The 16,293-nt window shown below is 43.0% G+C and overlaps 1 protein-coding gene across 2 annotated transcripts in view; it reads left to right on the plus strand.

The window, feature by feature from the left end:
- LOC139386660 (RAN binding protein 9) overlaps positions 1–16,293 on the plus strand; it is a 371,620-nt gene that overhangs the window by 336,761 nt on the left and 18,566 nt on the right. The window contains exon 1 of one of the 2 annotated variants that reach the window (XM_071132430.1): positions 10,515–11,102. The exons of the other annotated variant lie outside the window; for it this stretch is intronic. Within the exon in view, the coding sequence (XP_070988531.1) occupies positions 10,886–11,102 (217 nt within the window). The 5' untranslated portion in view covers positions 10,515–10,885. Of the gene's footprint in view, positions 1–10,514; positions 11,103–16,293 lie in introns of those variants that run through there. 2 annotated transcript variants of the gene reach the window in all.

Here is a 16,293-nt window from a genome sequence, read left to right on the forward strand (position 1 = left end):
TTTGAGAAAAGTGTGCACTTCTCCCGGTGTGTTGAAGAGATGGCTTCGGCCTTTGTACTGAACTTTCATCCACCCATGAGGTAGCCGGTGTCGTGGAAAATCGGTTCAAATATAACGCTTACAAGAACTTGTGAAATCAAATAGGCTTTTAATACAAAGTATAGCAAGCCGGAGTGGTATGCGGAACACACACCGCTTCCCAGAGCCCCGGCTCCTGTATTTATACACATATAGCATATGGGTCCAACCCATATGCAGATAAACATACTTCCCCTAATTCTTCTGCCTACCATTATCTTTTTAGTTCAGGCTTCCTGCTTGTTCACACCCAATAACGCCCATATCTGCTTTCCGTCAGATTATAATGGTGGCAAGACCCTTGCTTTGTCCTAAACATAATATACATTCCTCTATTCTATAGGCCTATGCTTTGGCCCTGCACTTAGCTTAATGCGTTCTTTTGTATGTGTGTTCTTATCTAGGATCAGCAGACTATGTGTCTCCTCTGTTTTTAGTGTGTCCAGCTGTACTAAAAATACTATACATTCCTCTATTCTATAGGCCTATGCTTTGGCCCTGCACTTAGCTTAATGCGTTCTTTTGTATGTGTGTTCTTATCTAGGATCAGCAGACTGTGTCTCCTCTGTTTTTAGTGTGTCCAGCTGTCCTATACATCTATGTGTTATCTATGTGTCTCATTTACTCCCACACCGGTGATGTTCTTCTCCTTCAGTGCTTTGGCGGCAGGTCTGAACTGCTTGCGACGTCTGGCGAGATCCGTGCTCATATCTGGGAAAAGGCTGACCCTCTTTCCATCGATGGTGATGTCCTCATCTGGCCGGGGTTTCGGCACTGATGTTCTGTGGGCGCGTTCGATTTCCAGCGGCTTAGTGAAATTGATTATGCCTAGGACCTCCGGGATCCATTGAGTGAAGAAACGGACCGGGTCACGGCCCTCGCTGTCCTCTTTCAATCCCACCACACGGATATTACTACGTCTACTCTGGTTCTCCATCTGATCTACCTTGTTTTTGAGGAAGGCATTGTCCTTTTGCAGTTGTATCAAGACCTGGTCATGTCTAGCGATGGTATCTTCAACTGTGCTAATGCGCAACTATGTCTCAGTCGTTCTCAAAAGGAGATCATTTATGGAGGATTTCAGGTCGTGAATGGAGTTCAGCCGATTTCTTATCAATTTTCAGAGAAAGACCTCTGTTACCATCCTGAATTTCCCGGAGGAGAGTAGCCAGCATGTCGACAGGCTCGCAAGAGGCTGCTGAGAGCAACAGTCTGGAACTGTCGTCTGAGTTATGAGGGCTAATGCTAATCTTGCTAGCTGTAGCGTTATCGTTATCTTGGGAATCAACAACGTTTTGGTCGTCCTTCTTGCCTCTCGGTCGGAGGTCCATGGCTCTTTGGGAAGGTAAGTACTTGACAATTTATCAGCCGATGTTCGAATATTGTTTCAGCGTTGTTATTTAGGTAAAAATAGAATAACTTTGAAGAGCTTGGTTTGTCAACGTCTGCTCAGCTCCGCGGCATCACGTGCTCCCCCTTGGGTGGGCATTCTATGTTCCTTTTTCTATGTTATGTATTTCTTTGTTTTGGCCGGGTATGGTTCTCAATCAGGGACAGCTGACTATCGTTGTCTCTGATTGGGAACCATACTTAGGTAGCTTTTCCCCACCTCTGCTTTGTGGGTAGTTATTTTCTGTTTAGTGTTTTCTGCACCTGACAGGACTGTTTTGGTTTAGTTTATTGTCTTTGTTATTTTGTTCCAGTGTTCAGATCAATAAAAGTCATGAACACTTACCACTCTGCGCTTTGGTCCGATTCTTCCTCTTCAGACGACGACACCCGTTACACACAGGTTAGTTGAGGTAATATGTATGTGTAGTTAAAGTGACAATGCATAGATAACAAACAGAGTAGCAGCTGCGTAAGGAGGACGAAGGGGCAATGAAAATAGTCTGGGTGGCCATTTGATTAGCTGTTCAGGAGTCTTATGGCGGGGGTAGAAGCTGTTAAGAAGCCTTTTGGACCTAGACTTGGTGCTTCGGTATCGCTTGCCATGCGGTAGCAGAGAGAACAGTCTATGACTAGGGTGGCTGGAGTCTTTGACAATTCTTAGGGCCTTCCTCTGACACCGCCTGGTATAGAAGTTGTGGATGGCAGGAAGCTGGCCCCAGTGTGGTACTGGGCCATGCACACTACCCTCTGTAGTGCCTTGCGGTCAGAGGCAGAGCAGTTGCCATCCCAGGCAGTGATGCAACCAATCAGGATGCTCTCGATTGGTGCAACTGTTTAACTTTTGAGGATCTGAGGACCCATGCCAAATCTTTTCAGTCTCCAGATGGGGAATAGGCTTTGTCATGCCCTCTTCACTACTGTCTTTGTTTGTTTGGACCATGAAAGTTTGGTGATGTGGACACCAAGGAACTGGAAGCTCTCAAACTGAATGGGGTGTGCTCGGTCCTCTTTTCATGTAGTCCACAATCATCTCCTTTGTCTTGATCACATTGAGGGAGAGGTTTTTATCCTGTCACCACACGTCCAGGTCTCTGACCTCTTCCCTATAGGCTGTCTCATCTTTGTCGATGATCAGTCCTACCACTGTTGTGTTGTCTACAAACTTAATGATGGGTTTGGAGTCGTGCCTGGGCATGCAGTCATGGGTGAACAGGGAGTACAGGAGGGTGATCACACACCCCTGAGCGTCCCCCGTGTTGAGGATCAACATGGCAGATGTATTGTTACCTACCCTTACCACCTGGGGCCGGCCCGTCATGAAGTCCAGGATCCAGTTGCAGAGGGGGGTGTTTAGTCCCAGGGTCTTTAGCTTAGTGATGAGCTTTGAGGGCACTATGGTGTTGAACGTTGAGCTGTAGTCAATGAAAATCATTCTCACGTAGGTGTTCTTTTTGTCCAGGGGGAAAGGGCGGTGTGGAGTATCAGGAATCAAGGTAAGACCCAGATGCAGACACATCGAATTGACAATGGTTTAATATCCCAACAGGGGCAGGCAAAAGTTAGGGCAAGGCAGGCAGGGGTCAGTAAACCAGAGGTGTGCCAAAGGTACAGGTCGGCAGGTAGGGTCAGGGCTAGGCAGAGTGGTCAGGCAGGCAGGCTCAGAGTCAGGACAAGCAAGGGTCAAAATCAGGAGGGTGAGAAAAAGAGAGACTGGGAAACGCAAGAGCTGATAACAAAAATGCTGGTTGACTTGACAAACAAGACGAACTGGCAATGGACAAACAGAGAACACAGGTATAAATACACAGGATAATGGGGAAGATGGGCGACACCTGGCGTCCTAACTGGGCGCATACCTGGTTGACCTGGGTGTCGGCTTTGAAAATCTGCGATGAGGCCTGGGTCCAGGATGTCCCTGGTCTGCTCCAGGGCATAACCCAGTCAACTAAGTACTGGAACCCCCTGCCCCAAGGTCGAACCTTCAGGAGACACCTCACCGTGTAAGCCGGTTGGCCATTGATGAGATGGGGGGAGAGGGGTGGGACTGGAAACAGGAGACAAAGGGCTGTGAGACATAGCTTTGACTCTGGACACATGAAAGGTGTGATGTATACGAAGGGTACAGGGCAACAGAAGACGAACAGCAGAGGGGCTAATAATCTTGAAGATGGGAAATGGGCCGATAAACCGGGGGGAGAGTTTGCGGGATTCCACATGGAGGGGTGGATCCCGGTTGGATAGCCATATCTTCTTTCCGAGATGATACCGGGGATTCGGGGTTCGACGGCAATCCTCTTGTCGTCGATACCTGGAGGTGGTCTTGAGGAGGGCCGACCGGGTTCTCCTCCAGGTACGACGACAGCGGCAGACAAACATCTGGGCAGAAGGTACGTCGACCTCTTCCTCCTGCTCGGGAAGAGCGGGGGCTGATACCCCAGGGAACACTCAAATGGAGAAGAGCGTTGCGGGCGTACTTGACCCACACCAGCTGCTGGCTCCAGGAGTTGGGATTGGCGGAGACCAGGCAGCGCAGAGTAGTCTCAAGATCCTGTTTGGCTCACTCCGACTGGCCATTGGACTGGGGGTGAAACCCAGAGGACAGGCTGGCCGACGAACCAATGAGGGCGCAGAACGCCTTCCAGAACCAGGGTGAGAACTGAAGCCCCTATCCACAGGCAGTCCATTTGATCCGGAAGTTTGGGGTGAGGAATGAAGTGAGTGGCCTTGTAAAGCCGGTCGACCACAGTCAGGATGGTAGTGTTGCCCTCAGACGGGGGTAGACCCTTGACAAAATCCAGGGATATGTGGGACCAGGGATGGTGAGGGACAGGCAGTGGTTGCAGAAGACCAGCCGGGGCTTTTTGAGGAGTCTTAATCTGAGCACAGACCATGCAGGCGGAGACAAACTCGGCAACATCTGGAACCATCATAGGCCACCAAAAGCGTTGTCGCACGAAGGTCACGGTCTGACGGGAGCCCGGGTGGCAGGCAAGCCTGGAGGAATGGGCCCACTCCAGGATCGCAGAGCGAACAGCATACAGGCACAAACATCCGATTATCAGGGCCCCCGCAGGCAGCTGGGATGGGATGAGTGGCTCATAAGGATGCAGCATCTTTAGGGTTCTTTCCATGACCTGTGGGTGGATGGAAGCGATGGCATGAATGAAACAAGACTCCTTGTAATCAATTCAACCACTAGCTCTTACCAGTAGGCACTGCTTTAGATCTGAAACAATTGGATAGGGGTAAGTAGTAAGACAGAAATTCCCTCTGGCCAATCAGACAGCAGCAATTACAACTACCATATTGCTTAAACCAGATCTACTAGAATGCCGAGAGGTGTGGGAATTCAGCATTAGGTGAACAGAAAAAAGCATTTTCCCCTAGTGCTGAGCGAATAGTTCCTTTTGAGGTAGATTATATTTTTAAATCACATAGTGCAATTAATGTTGAAAAATAATTCCTATGTGGGTTGAACGCTTTAACACAGAACAATTAATAAAAAGTCCCATGATGGTAGTGAATGCTTATCACTTAACCATAATTTATTCACAGGACTTTAAAATATTTACATTCGTTTTTTTATTAATATTTAATTCCAAGTCATCTATAGAACTGCTGCCCATGCCTTAACAAAATTACTTCAATGTCGAAGGTATACTTATGAATAGCAACTATCAAAATCACTTAGATCATACATTTCAGGTAGATACCTTGAAGCAACTGCTCTATCCCTCTCAATTGGGCATTCTGGCTTCTGTCGTCTGCCTCACACTAGCCTAAAAAGCAGGCATAAAATAAACAATTAGACAAGTAGGCGCGCAATTGATTATGATCATTGTAGTTCATAACCATTTTTTCTGCACTAAACTACTGTATGTCGACTATTGGTCTGTTGTGAACTACAACTCCGAGTCACACAGTTAAGGTTTGATCTAATTCCTGTAGAGAAAATTGCATGATGTTGAGCTCACAGGAAAAAAATCAAATAGAACAAATGTTAAAGTAGTAGTTTCAAAAACAACCGACATTTTGGTTAATCGCCCAGCACAATCTACCCTCAAGTGGGAACCATAAATAAGATTTTCGGACAAATCACGATGTCACAGGTACTCACATCTAATTTGGGAAGGGGGACATTTGGCCCATACACTTGCATTTAGGACACCCAGAAAAGTAATTATCATGCACTGTCTGTAAGTCATCAGAAATAATGTCAACCCTGAGAGTCCATTCACACCTGTGACACTAGCAACTATAACAATTACCAACAAGTGGAATTTGCGATTCAACTTCAAAATAAGAAGTCCCCCTTGAAACTGAAGCAAACTGATACAAATAGTGGAATAATGCCATATTGAGCACGCTAAACAAGTTTCAAAAACGACCGACATTTTGGTTAATCGCCCAGCACAATCTACCCTGTGGGAACCATAAATAAGATTTTCGGACAAATCACGATGTCGCAGGTACTCACATCTAATTTGGGAAGGGGGACATTTGGCACACAGACTTGCCTGAAACTGGCAGAGAAATTGCATTTAGGACACCCGGAATACGTAATTATCATGCACCGGGGGTCCAGTAAATCATCAGAAACAATGTCAGCCCTGAGAGTCCATTCACACCTGTGTGACACTATCAACAATAAAGATTACCAACAAGTGGAATTTACGATTCAACTTCAAAATAAAAGTCTCGCTTGAAACTGAAGCAAACTGATACAAATAGTGGAATAATGCCATATACATGTACATATGGTCACTGTGGGGACGACATCATCAACGCACTTATTGATGAAGCCAGTGACTGATGTGGTGTACTCCTCAATGCCATCGAAAGAATCCCAGAACATATTCCAGTCTGTGGTAGCAAAACAGTCCTGTAGCTTAGCATCTGCGTCATCTGACCACTTCTTTATTGACATAGTCATTGGTAATTCCTGCTTTAGTTTTTGCATGTAAGCGGGAATCAGGAGGATAGAATGATAGTCAGATTTGCCAAATGGAGCGCGAGGGAGAGCTTTGTACGCGTCTCTGTGTGTGGAGTAAAGGTGGTCTAAGTTGTTTTTCCTCTGGTTGCACATTTAACATGTTGGTAGAAATGAGGTAAAACAGATTTAAGTTCCCCTGCATTAAAGTCCCCGGCCACTAGGAGTGCCGCCTCTGGATTAGCATTTTCTTGTTTGTTTATGGCCTTATTCAGCTCATTGAGTGCGGTCTTAGTGCCAGCATCGGTTTGTGGTGGTAAATAGACAGCAACAAAAAAATATAGATGATAACAAGGTAAATAGTGGGCTCTACAGCTCATCATGAGTTACTCTACCTCAGGCGATCGTAGCTCACCTATTTTCTTATCCAATGATTCTACGTTGGCTAATAGGACTGATGGTAGAGGCAGATTACGCACTCGCCGTCGGATCCTTACAAGGCACCCCAACCTACGTCCCCGATATCTCTGTCTCTTTCTTATGTGAATGATGGAGATTTAGGCTTTGTTGGGTGACTGAAGTAAATCCTTCGTGTCTGACTCGTTAAAGAAAAAATCTTTGTCCAGTACGAGGTGAGTAATTGCTGTCCTGATATCCAGAAGGTATTTTTGGTCATAAGAGACGGTGGCAGAAACATTATGTACAAATAAGTTACAAATAACGCGAAAAAACACACACAATAGCGCAATTGGTTAGGAGTCCGTAAAACGGCAGCCATCTCCCCCGGCGCCATGACACCCTGAAGACATTCACTTTGATTATGCCTGCACATTATGGTTCACCAGCAGCCAAACAAGCTTGTAAGAATTTAATCAACTCACCCCTCATACTCATCTGGTGGTTGAGCATTTTTTCATTTCTATCTCTGTAATTGTGTGTATGTATTTATGTAAAAAATAGGGATCACAATGGAAATAAGTCAGTGACTTTATTGTATAATCCTGGTCACTTAAACATCTTTGTGTATACAGTGCCTTGCGAAAGTATTTGGCCCCCTTGAACTTTGCGACCTTTTGCCACATTTCAGGCTTCAAACATAAAGATATAAAACTGTATTTTTTTGTGAAGAATCAACAACAAGTGGGACACAATCATGAAGTGGAACGACATTTATTGGATATTTCAAACTTTTTTAACAAATCAAAAACTGAAAAATTGGGCGTGCAAAATTATTCAGCCCCCTTAAGTTAATACTTTGTAGCGCCACCTTTTGCTGTGATTACAGCTGTAAGTCGCTTGGGGTATGTCTCTATCAGTTTTGCACATCGAGAGACTGACATTTTTTCCCATTCCTCCTTGCAAAACAGCTCGAGCTCAGTGAGGTTGGATGGAGAGCATTTGTGAACAGCAGTTTTCAGTTCTTTCCACAGATTCTCGATTGGATTCAGGTCTGGACTTTGACTTGGCCATTCTAACACCTGGATATGTTTATTTTTGAACCATTCCATTGTAGATTTTGCTTTATGTTTTGGATCATTGTCTTGTTGGAAGACAAATCTCCGTCCCAGTCTCAGGTCTTTTGCAGACTCCATCAGGTGTTCTTCCAGAATGGTCCTGTATTTGGCTCCATCCATCTTCCCATCAATTTTAACCATCTTCCCTGTCCCTGCTGAAGAAAAGCAGGCCCAAACCATGATGCTGCTACCACCATGTTTGACAGTGGGGATGGTGTGTTCAGCTGTGTTGCTTTTACGCCAAACATAACGTTTTGCATTGTTGCCAAAAAGTTCAATTTTGGTTTCATCTGACCAGAGCACCTTCTTCCACATGTTTGGTGTGTCTCCCAGGTGGCTTGTGGCAAACTTTAAACGACACTTTTTATGGATATCTTTAAGAAATGGCTTTCTTCTTGCAGCTCTTCCATAAAGGCCAGATTTGTGCAATATACGACTGATTGTTGTCCTATGGACAGAGTCTCCCACCTCAGCTGTAGATCTCTGCAGTTCATCCAGAGTGATCATGCGCCTCTTGGCTGCATCTCTGATCAGTCTTCTCCTTGTATGAGCTGAAAGTTTAGAGGGACGGCCAGGTCTTGGTAGATTTGCAGTGGTCTGATACTCCTTCCATTTCAATATTATCGCTTGCACAGTGCTCCTTGGGATGTTTAAAGCTTGGGAAATCTTTTTGTATCCAAATCCGGCTTTAAACTTATTCACAACAGTATCTCGGACCTGCCTGGTGTGTTCCTTGTTCTTCATGATGCTCTCTGCGCTTTTAACGGACCTCTGAGACTATCACAGTGCAGGTGCATTTATACGGAGACTTGATTACACACAGGTGGATTGTATTTATCATCATTAGTCATTTAGGTCAACATTGGATCATTCAGAGATCCTCACTGAACTTCTGGAGAGAGTTTGCTGCACTGAAAGTAAAGGGGCTGAATAATTTTGCACGCCCAATTTTTCCGTTTTTGATTTGTTAAAAGAGTTTGAAATATCCAATAAATGTCGTTCCACTACAGGATTGTGTCCCACTTGTTGTTGATTCTTCACAAAAAAATACAGTTTTATATCTTTATGTTTGAAGCCTGAAATGTGGCAAAAGGTCGCAAAGTTCAAGGGGGCCGAATACTTTCGCAAAGCACTGTATATGTATTTTTTTTACTGACACATAAAACCAATCAATCAATTCAAACTGTGAAGCAGCGAATTGATGAATAGAAAGAGACATCTCCTACAAAACACCAAAAAGTTTAATGACATTCAGAGATTGTCAAGCCAAGCCTTCGATACTGGGCAATTCTACAAGGTAGGGTCGGATGTATTTTCTGTTTCTTGAGATTGTCTATTTATTGTGATATAGAAGTGCCTGAAATCGGTATGCTTTGTTTGTTGGTTGTGTGGTGCATTTGCACAGAAACCTGTTGGTAGAAAATGTGTTGCATATATTTTATATAATTATAAATATGGCATCAAAATGATGAAAATCTGATTTACCCCTAGCTGATCATTTTCTGCAGCTGGCTCTGATCGAAGTGTAATGAGGGACAGTGGTGGTCGGCAAACCCTCAAACTTCTGGCCCGTAGCCCAGCATGGCATCGACTGTGCCACAAAAGCATGCTGAAGTGGCAAAGTCGATATCCATGCTTATAAACAAAGGGTCGCAACTATTATTATTTTTGGTCGTAAACATTATTTTATAGTTCATTCTATGAACTTCCAGCCCCCCAACAGTACATTTCGATCTGTCCCTTAGCTGTCATGCCTGCTAGCAAGGTAAAGAGCAATTGAACAGGTAAAGAGGTATGCTTAGATAACCTATGCAGAAAAATAGGTGTTTCAGGTGTTTGAAATTCTCCTACATCCGGAAGAGTGGGGGTGTCACCCGGGTCACCTCCCGTCCATCCTCATGTACTTCGTGTACCACCTCTAAAATAATGGGTGCATGACGCCCCTGAATCCAGGTTTCATTTAGTCAGACTCAGGACAGTTAGACTACATTAAGCCACAGTTAATACTAGCTTCAAAGAGATTCACTGTAAACCAAATGTAAATGAGCTGCAAATTGTGAAAGTATCTCTGTTGTGTAGGAAGAGTTGGCCTAATCATCCTGGGGGATGACAGTCTTTGAGAAATGTGGTAGGTGAGCTGGGTTCAACTTGGATTTGCATTATTAGGTGATTGTTATATAGATTTTTATTTCATTTGTGTGACCACAGTGTTAAATGTATGAATGATTTTCGTTCAATTCTTTATTCATTTATATAACTTTTTCATTTTCCACAGTGATGGAAATGTAGGACTAGACCTCAATTTACCCCACTTCCTACAGTCCTTCATTCCTGGTATTGCATTAGCTACCCTATTTGATGAAGAAATTACAATTGAACTACTTGACCATTTTCCAAGAGAAAACTACTTCATATAGAGTTGGGGTTTCTGCAGACCAATTGGCCTAAATATAATAAACTGTTGAGAACATTGTGAGGATAGAACTAAACTGTGTGATAGAACCCCTGGTAGAACATTGAGGGATACATTGCTGTTTGTTATGTGTCTGAGCATGTACTTCCCAGTCCTTAAGGAAATGTGACTGGACCTCCTCTAAACCAATCAAATGTGTGGATTAGCACCGACAACAAACAAAAGATCGAGGTTAGCCATACTTTGTCGATGTCTACCAGCTCTAATCATATCTGCGAGATAAATCGTGTCGTATATTTTCAGTTCGTCTCCAAAACGCTTTAGTGAGATGGGTTTTCTTCGTTAAATTTGGTAGTTTTATGTGTTTAGCGGATGTCAGATATTGAGCCATTTTTGCAATACGCGTATTTAGTTTGCTAGCTTGTTTTGTGGCTAGCATTTGCTAACAGCGTTAGCTTTTAAAATACTTGACAGTTTGTGGAGGCGTCTGACTTATAGTTAAGTTGTTTGAATCGGTGGCTGACACGCCTTTAACTTAAATAAACCCGTTTGTTCGCCATGTCGGGACAGTCATCGGGCTGTGGGTTTCTTATGTCGGTTGTTGTTCACGGAGACTCGGCTCTGAACGAGCAGGAAAATGAGCTCAACCAGCAACTCAGACGGCTCTATCCAGCGGTAAACGAACTTGAAACCCCGCTTCCTCGATCCTGGAGCCCGAAGGACAAGTTCAGTTACATTGGCCTCTCTCAGAACAATCTTCGAGTGCACTACAAAGGTAACTATCTATGACGCGTGAATTAAATTAAATGTGAGTGCTAACGTTAGCTAGCGTCATCCGCTTACTTTGCTGCGGTTACATGTCAGTGGCTAGCTAGCCGTACTCTTAGCTAGCTAGCTACGTTACCTAGGCTAGCCAACGTTCGCAGCTAATCTTAGTAGTTATCGCTCTCAAAACGAATTGCAAACAACAGTCAAGCTAATGTTAGGTTGGTAACTAGGTAATGATTAACAAAAATACGCTATCTTGTAAATCAAATACGCTATCTTGTAAATCAGCTGGCGAAATCCCCAGCCAAAACAAGAACGTTAAGTAGCAACGTTACGCCAGCGAGCTTTCCAGTTGGACGAACTGCAGTCCTAGCTAACAACTGTTTGTCAAAGCTAGCAACAGTTGATAATTTGATATTTTTTAACATAATTGACATGTCAGTTGTACCTTGCTACATAACTGGCTCGTTTCTTTGTTTTCCAGCTGTTTAGCATAGATGGACTCGACCAGGTCCGGAAATAAACATGTCACAACCGCCGATTTGTCATTTTTATTTGACATTCATTTAATTAGGCAAGTCAGTTAAGAACCAGTTCTTATTTTACAATGGCGGCCTACCCCGGCCAAAACCTCCCGTAACCCTAGCTGATTAGGCTAACTGATTTATAATGGCAGGGCCCACCGCTAGCTTGTTTTTTGATTTATTTATCAAGGGCCCAGGGTTCACAAATGAATTAATCTACTAGTTAAGCTACTAGTTAAATTGGCACAAATCAGCAAGCTAGCTTTGTCAAGCTGACAAAACAAAACAAAAAACGACACCTAAAGGCAAAGCCCTTACTTATCCTGTGTAGGCTGTCGTCTAGCTATAGGCCTAAAGTTAGCTAGCTAGCCTAGAAATGCTTATTTAGCACTACCCTGCATACCCTATATTAGGTCATATTGGTGGGAAATACTATTATTCAATCGGTTGCTATGTCATGGTGGAAGTCAATGGCTGGAGTGAAAATCAAGGCTCTTGCTTTGTACCTCAACCAACTAAAGGTATTTTCCCCAGTGTTTGATGTAGGCCTACTACATCAAGGTGTAACAGTGTATTTCCTTTCTGGGTGTGTAGGCCATGCATTTGACCCTTTAAACAATCTCTTCATAGTATGTGATGTGTCTAGAGAACATCAAGGCTTTACACATCCTCTTGTGGTTATACAGACCACTGAGGTTATAATATGAAAAATATCTCGACTATGCCTGACCTTTTCATTTTCAACGTAATCTATTCGCGTTTGCATATGCCGATTCATGGACCGTTTTTATATCCGGTTTACACAGCTTAACTTGACATGCGCACTTGAACTCGGTGCGCACAGGGAGCAGCCACGATGTCATCCAAAAACATTGGCTGAATATAAAATGTTAGATCTGCAACGTTTTCTGGGCCACCTGACTAAATTCACAAAGAAATTACTTATAGAGCTGTCATTCTCATTGAAAGCATGTCTAAAAAGCTGTAGCTCTGTTCTGTGCTCTATTTATATGCTTCACATTAAGTTAAATTTTTTGCTTCTTTCTGTTTTGTACAACAGCTTCAAACAGCTGAAAATACAATATTTTTGGTTATGGAAAGTATATTTCAGTGGTTTAGATGGTCCAATGATTCTCTACACTAGCTTGTTTTGTCACAAACTGAAATTAGGCTGATTATTAGAATTTAACAACTGGGAAATAAGCCTCTGTGACAATTTGAATAATTCAATGAATGTTTTGTGCACAAAGGTGATGACTGTCCTTATTAGGAATTTTCAAATCTGACTTCTATGGAAATTGTCTTTCTGGGCCAGTACTGACGCAAAACTGTAGGAGCAGTCAACTGTGCTTCTACACCGGAACCCTGGCTCCATGATTCATCAGCCAGGCAGGCATAGTGCAAACTTTAAACCAACACACTTGGCTGACAACTGGTCACTTGAGACTGACACTTTAGGGTATGTGATTATGTTCACAGGGATGGGTGGGCCAAAGATTATACATATACTGACAAGATGCATGTCTCTTCGCCCAAACAATGGTAGTCGTTGACCACATGGCGGGTTGTCTAGCTCCCGCCTATCCTTACTTTGTTGGTGGATACATCTCATTGTTGTAATCCTTTTTTAAATATTCAATGATGGTTATTGATTTCAACCACCTGTATTCAAGGGCGAAGGATGCTATACTACTAGACTCATGCCATGAATAGTCATCTCAAGACGACTCCGATAAAGTTCTCAATGTTGCCAGGATGTCACGTGTCCTACTTAGCAGTACACTTGTAACCACTTAAGCAATATGAAACTTCTATTAGATCAAATAAATCTCATGTAGCAAATAAGCCATACATTCTTTGTTGTTGACCAAATTCAACACTCATTGACCTCCATATAAAACTCCATGCTTGGTGGGCGAAACAACAAAAACACCACCTACTGGAGGGAGAGATTTTCACAGTTGGCCCACAATAGTGGAATTTGCGGTATGCCTTCAAAATCAAATTCCCCCATTGAAACTGGTTGATACAAATAGTGGAATAATGCCATGTTTAGCATCTAGTCCAAGTAAGGTTTGCATTTTATATAAATTCAACAAAAGACAATGTAGTTAATTTGACACAACTGAAATTGCACTGTGTAAGTATTAGACTTCAGAATTACATTGCATGTATACCTGTAGACTGCACTGTAAAGCCTTACCTATGGATCTTGCAGGGCTTGACATGGGCTGCTGGCCCAGGTAGGTTTTGGAAACCATCTGGGCAAGTCAATCATCCATAATGCTATTTTCAGTCTAGGCTATATAATTGATGAGACAAGTCTGTTCCAAAAGCTGTTTGTACATAAACTATGTAACCTCTAAGCTGCGCACGTGCGTAAAGCTCCACTTGGATTTCCACGCAGAAGAAATATCAGCCCACGCAGAGAAGCAAGAGTGAACTTCATTCAACTTTCTACATCCCTCCCCTGTTAACACTATCAACGTTTCCCTTAACTGGCAATTGATCGAATCAACACAATATTAGCCACTTTCAATGCAACAAAACAAACTTTGCGAGAGATTTAGTAGTAGGCAGAAGGCATTAGCGTTGGATTCTATTGCATTGACAGGCACCACTCAGGCCCGTACTCTACACGGGCCCGTACTCTACACGGGCCCGTACTCTACACGGGCCCGTACTCTACACGGGCCCGTACTCTACACGGGCCCGTGCGCCATAACCATTCGATGCTGCAGTAGGCCAATATGCAAATAGACCATTGCCATATATGGATCTGTGCCATTCACTTTGAACTAGACTGTTTAAAGCATGAGTGGCCGTGAGTAGGTGAGCTTGTTTTGAGATCAAAGCGAGAGCTGCATGTAGCCACTTGCGCACATTTGTTCATATCCTTCGCTAGTTAGTGAGTTATTAACCCAGTTATAGATCATTAATAGTCAGCAATGGGGGAGTGATTGCTTCCTACAAGAACACAATGTGTGCATTTCTAGCTGTCTTTGAAAAGCGAGTCAGGTAAAATAAACGTTTTTAACCTTTTATTTAACTAGGCAAGTCGGTTAACCTGTTGCGTGTAGGGGGCAGTATTTTGATGTTTGGATGAAAAACATACCCAAATGAAACTGCCTATTTCTCAGGCCCAGAATCTAGAATATGCATATAATTGTCAGATTAGGATAGGAAACACTAAAGTTTCCAAAACGTTCAAATATTGTCTGTGTATAACAAAACTGATATTGCAGGCGAAAACCTGAGGAAAATCCAACCTGGAAGTGCTGTTTTTCCTGAAAGCTCTCTATTCCATTTAAACCAACCAGATTCCCCATGGTGTGAAGTCTTTAGACATGGTTTCAGGCTTTTATTTTGAAAAATGAGCGAGAAAGATTACATCGTGTCATGTAGCGTTTTGCATGCGCAACAGCTTGGAGCAGACATTTTCTCTCTCCTATCGAAGAAGCTATAGTCCCGGTTGAAATATTATCGATTATATATTGTAAAAATAACTTGAGGATTGATTATAAAAAAAATATTTAAAAAAATGTTTGACATGTTTCTATGAACTTTACGGATACTATTTGGAATTTGTCTGCCCGGTCTTGACCGCTCGAGCCTGTGGATTTCTGAACATAACGCGCCAACCAAATGGAGGGATTTTGGATGTAAAAATAATCTTTATGGAACAAAATGATCACTTTATTGTGTAACTGAGAGTCTCATGAGTGCTAACATCCCAAGATCATCAAAGGTAAGTGTTTCATTTTATTGCTTCTCTGACTTTTCTGACTTTCGTGACCAATCTACTTGGCTGCTAGCTGTTTGTAATGTTTTGTCTACTGAGAGAGATGTCCTTAAATAAACGATTGGAATGCTTTTGCTGAAAAGCTTTTTTGAAATCTGACACGCCATGTGAATTAAGAACCAGTTCTTATTTTCAATGACTGCCTAGGAACAGTGAGTTAACTGCCTTGGTTAGGGGCAGTACGACAGATTTTTACCATGTCAGCTCGTGGACTCGATCTAGCAACTTTTCGGTTATTGGCCCAACGCTCTAACCACTAGGATACCTGCCGCCCCTAAAGAGTTTATTTTTTTTGTCTGAAAGGGTCAGTTGAATTTTGCATAAGCTAAGTAGCCAATAGGCAAGAGGGTAGCATACATGGTCTGATTATCTGATAATGTAATAATTGTGTTTTTATAAAGTCTTCTTGCATCAAACACATTTTCAGTCACCTTGTCTGAAGGACAAGTGGATAAACAGGTTGTCAATCACTTTTCAAAAGTCTCATGGAATGTAGGCCTACATTGAACACCAGACATTTGCTGCTGCTACTGTAGGCTGAACATGGTAAAATATTATGGGATGAATGTTCTAAATTCGTTTTGATGGTAGGCCACTCTGGTAGTCCTACATTATGATCAAATGGCCAGTAGCCTACTTGACCACTGTTAAAACTAACTTAAAGCGGGTACAGCCTGTTCACAGTAAACATGTGCCAGGAGTTGCACAATTTTCACGACGTTCAAATTTGCGCCCAGCAAAAAATGAGGGAACATTGTCCCGCTCAAAATAATCTACATAACCAAACTGTCACGCAGCTCTCAAGTGGTTCTTTTGTGGAGCAGCTCACAGAAGAACGACAGCGTTAGGGTAGGTAGGAAAGACTTTTTGAT

This window comes from Oncorhynchus clarkii, chromosome 28 (genome assembly GCF_045791955.1).
Source record: "Oncorhynchus clarkii lewisi isolate Uvic-CL-2024 chromosome 28, UVic_Ocla_1.0, whole genome shotgun sequence".
NCBI lineage: Eukaryota > Metazoa > Chordata > Actinopteri > Salmoniformes > Salmonidae > Oncorhynchus > Oncorhynchus clarkii.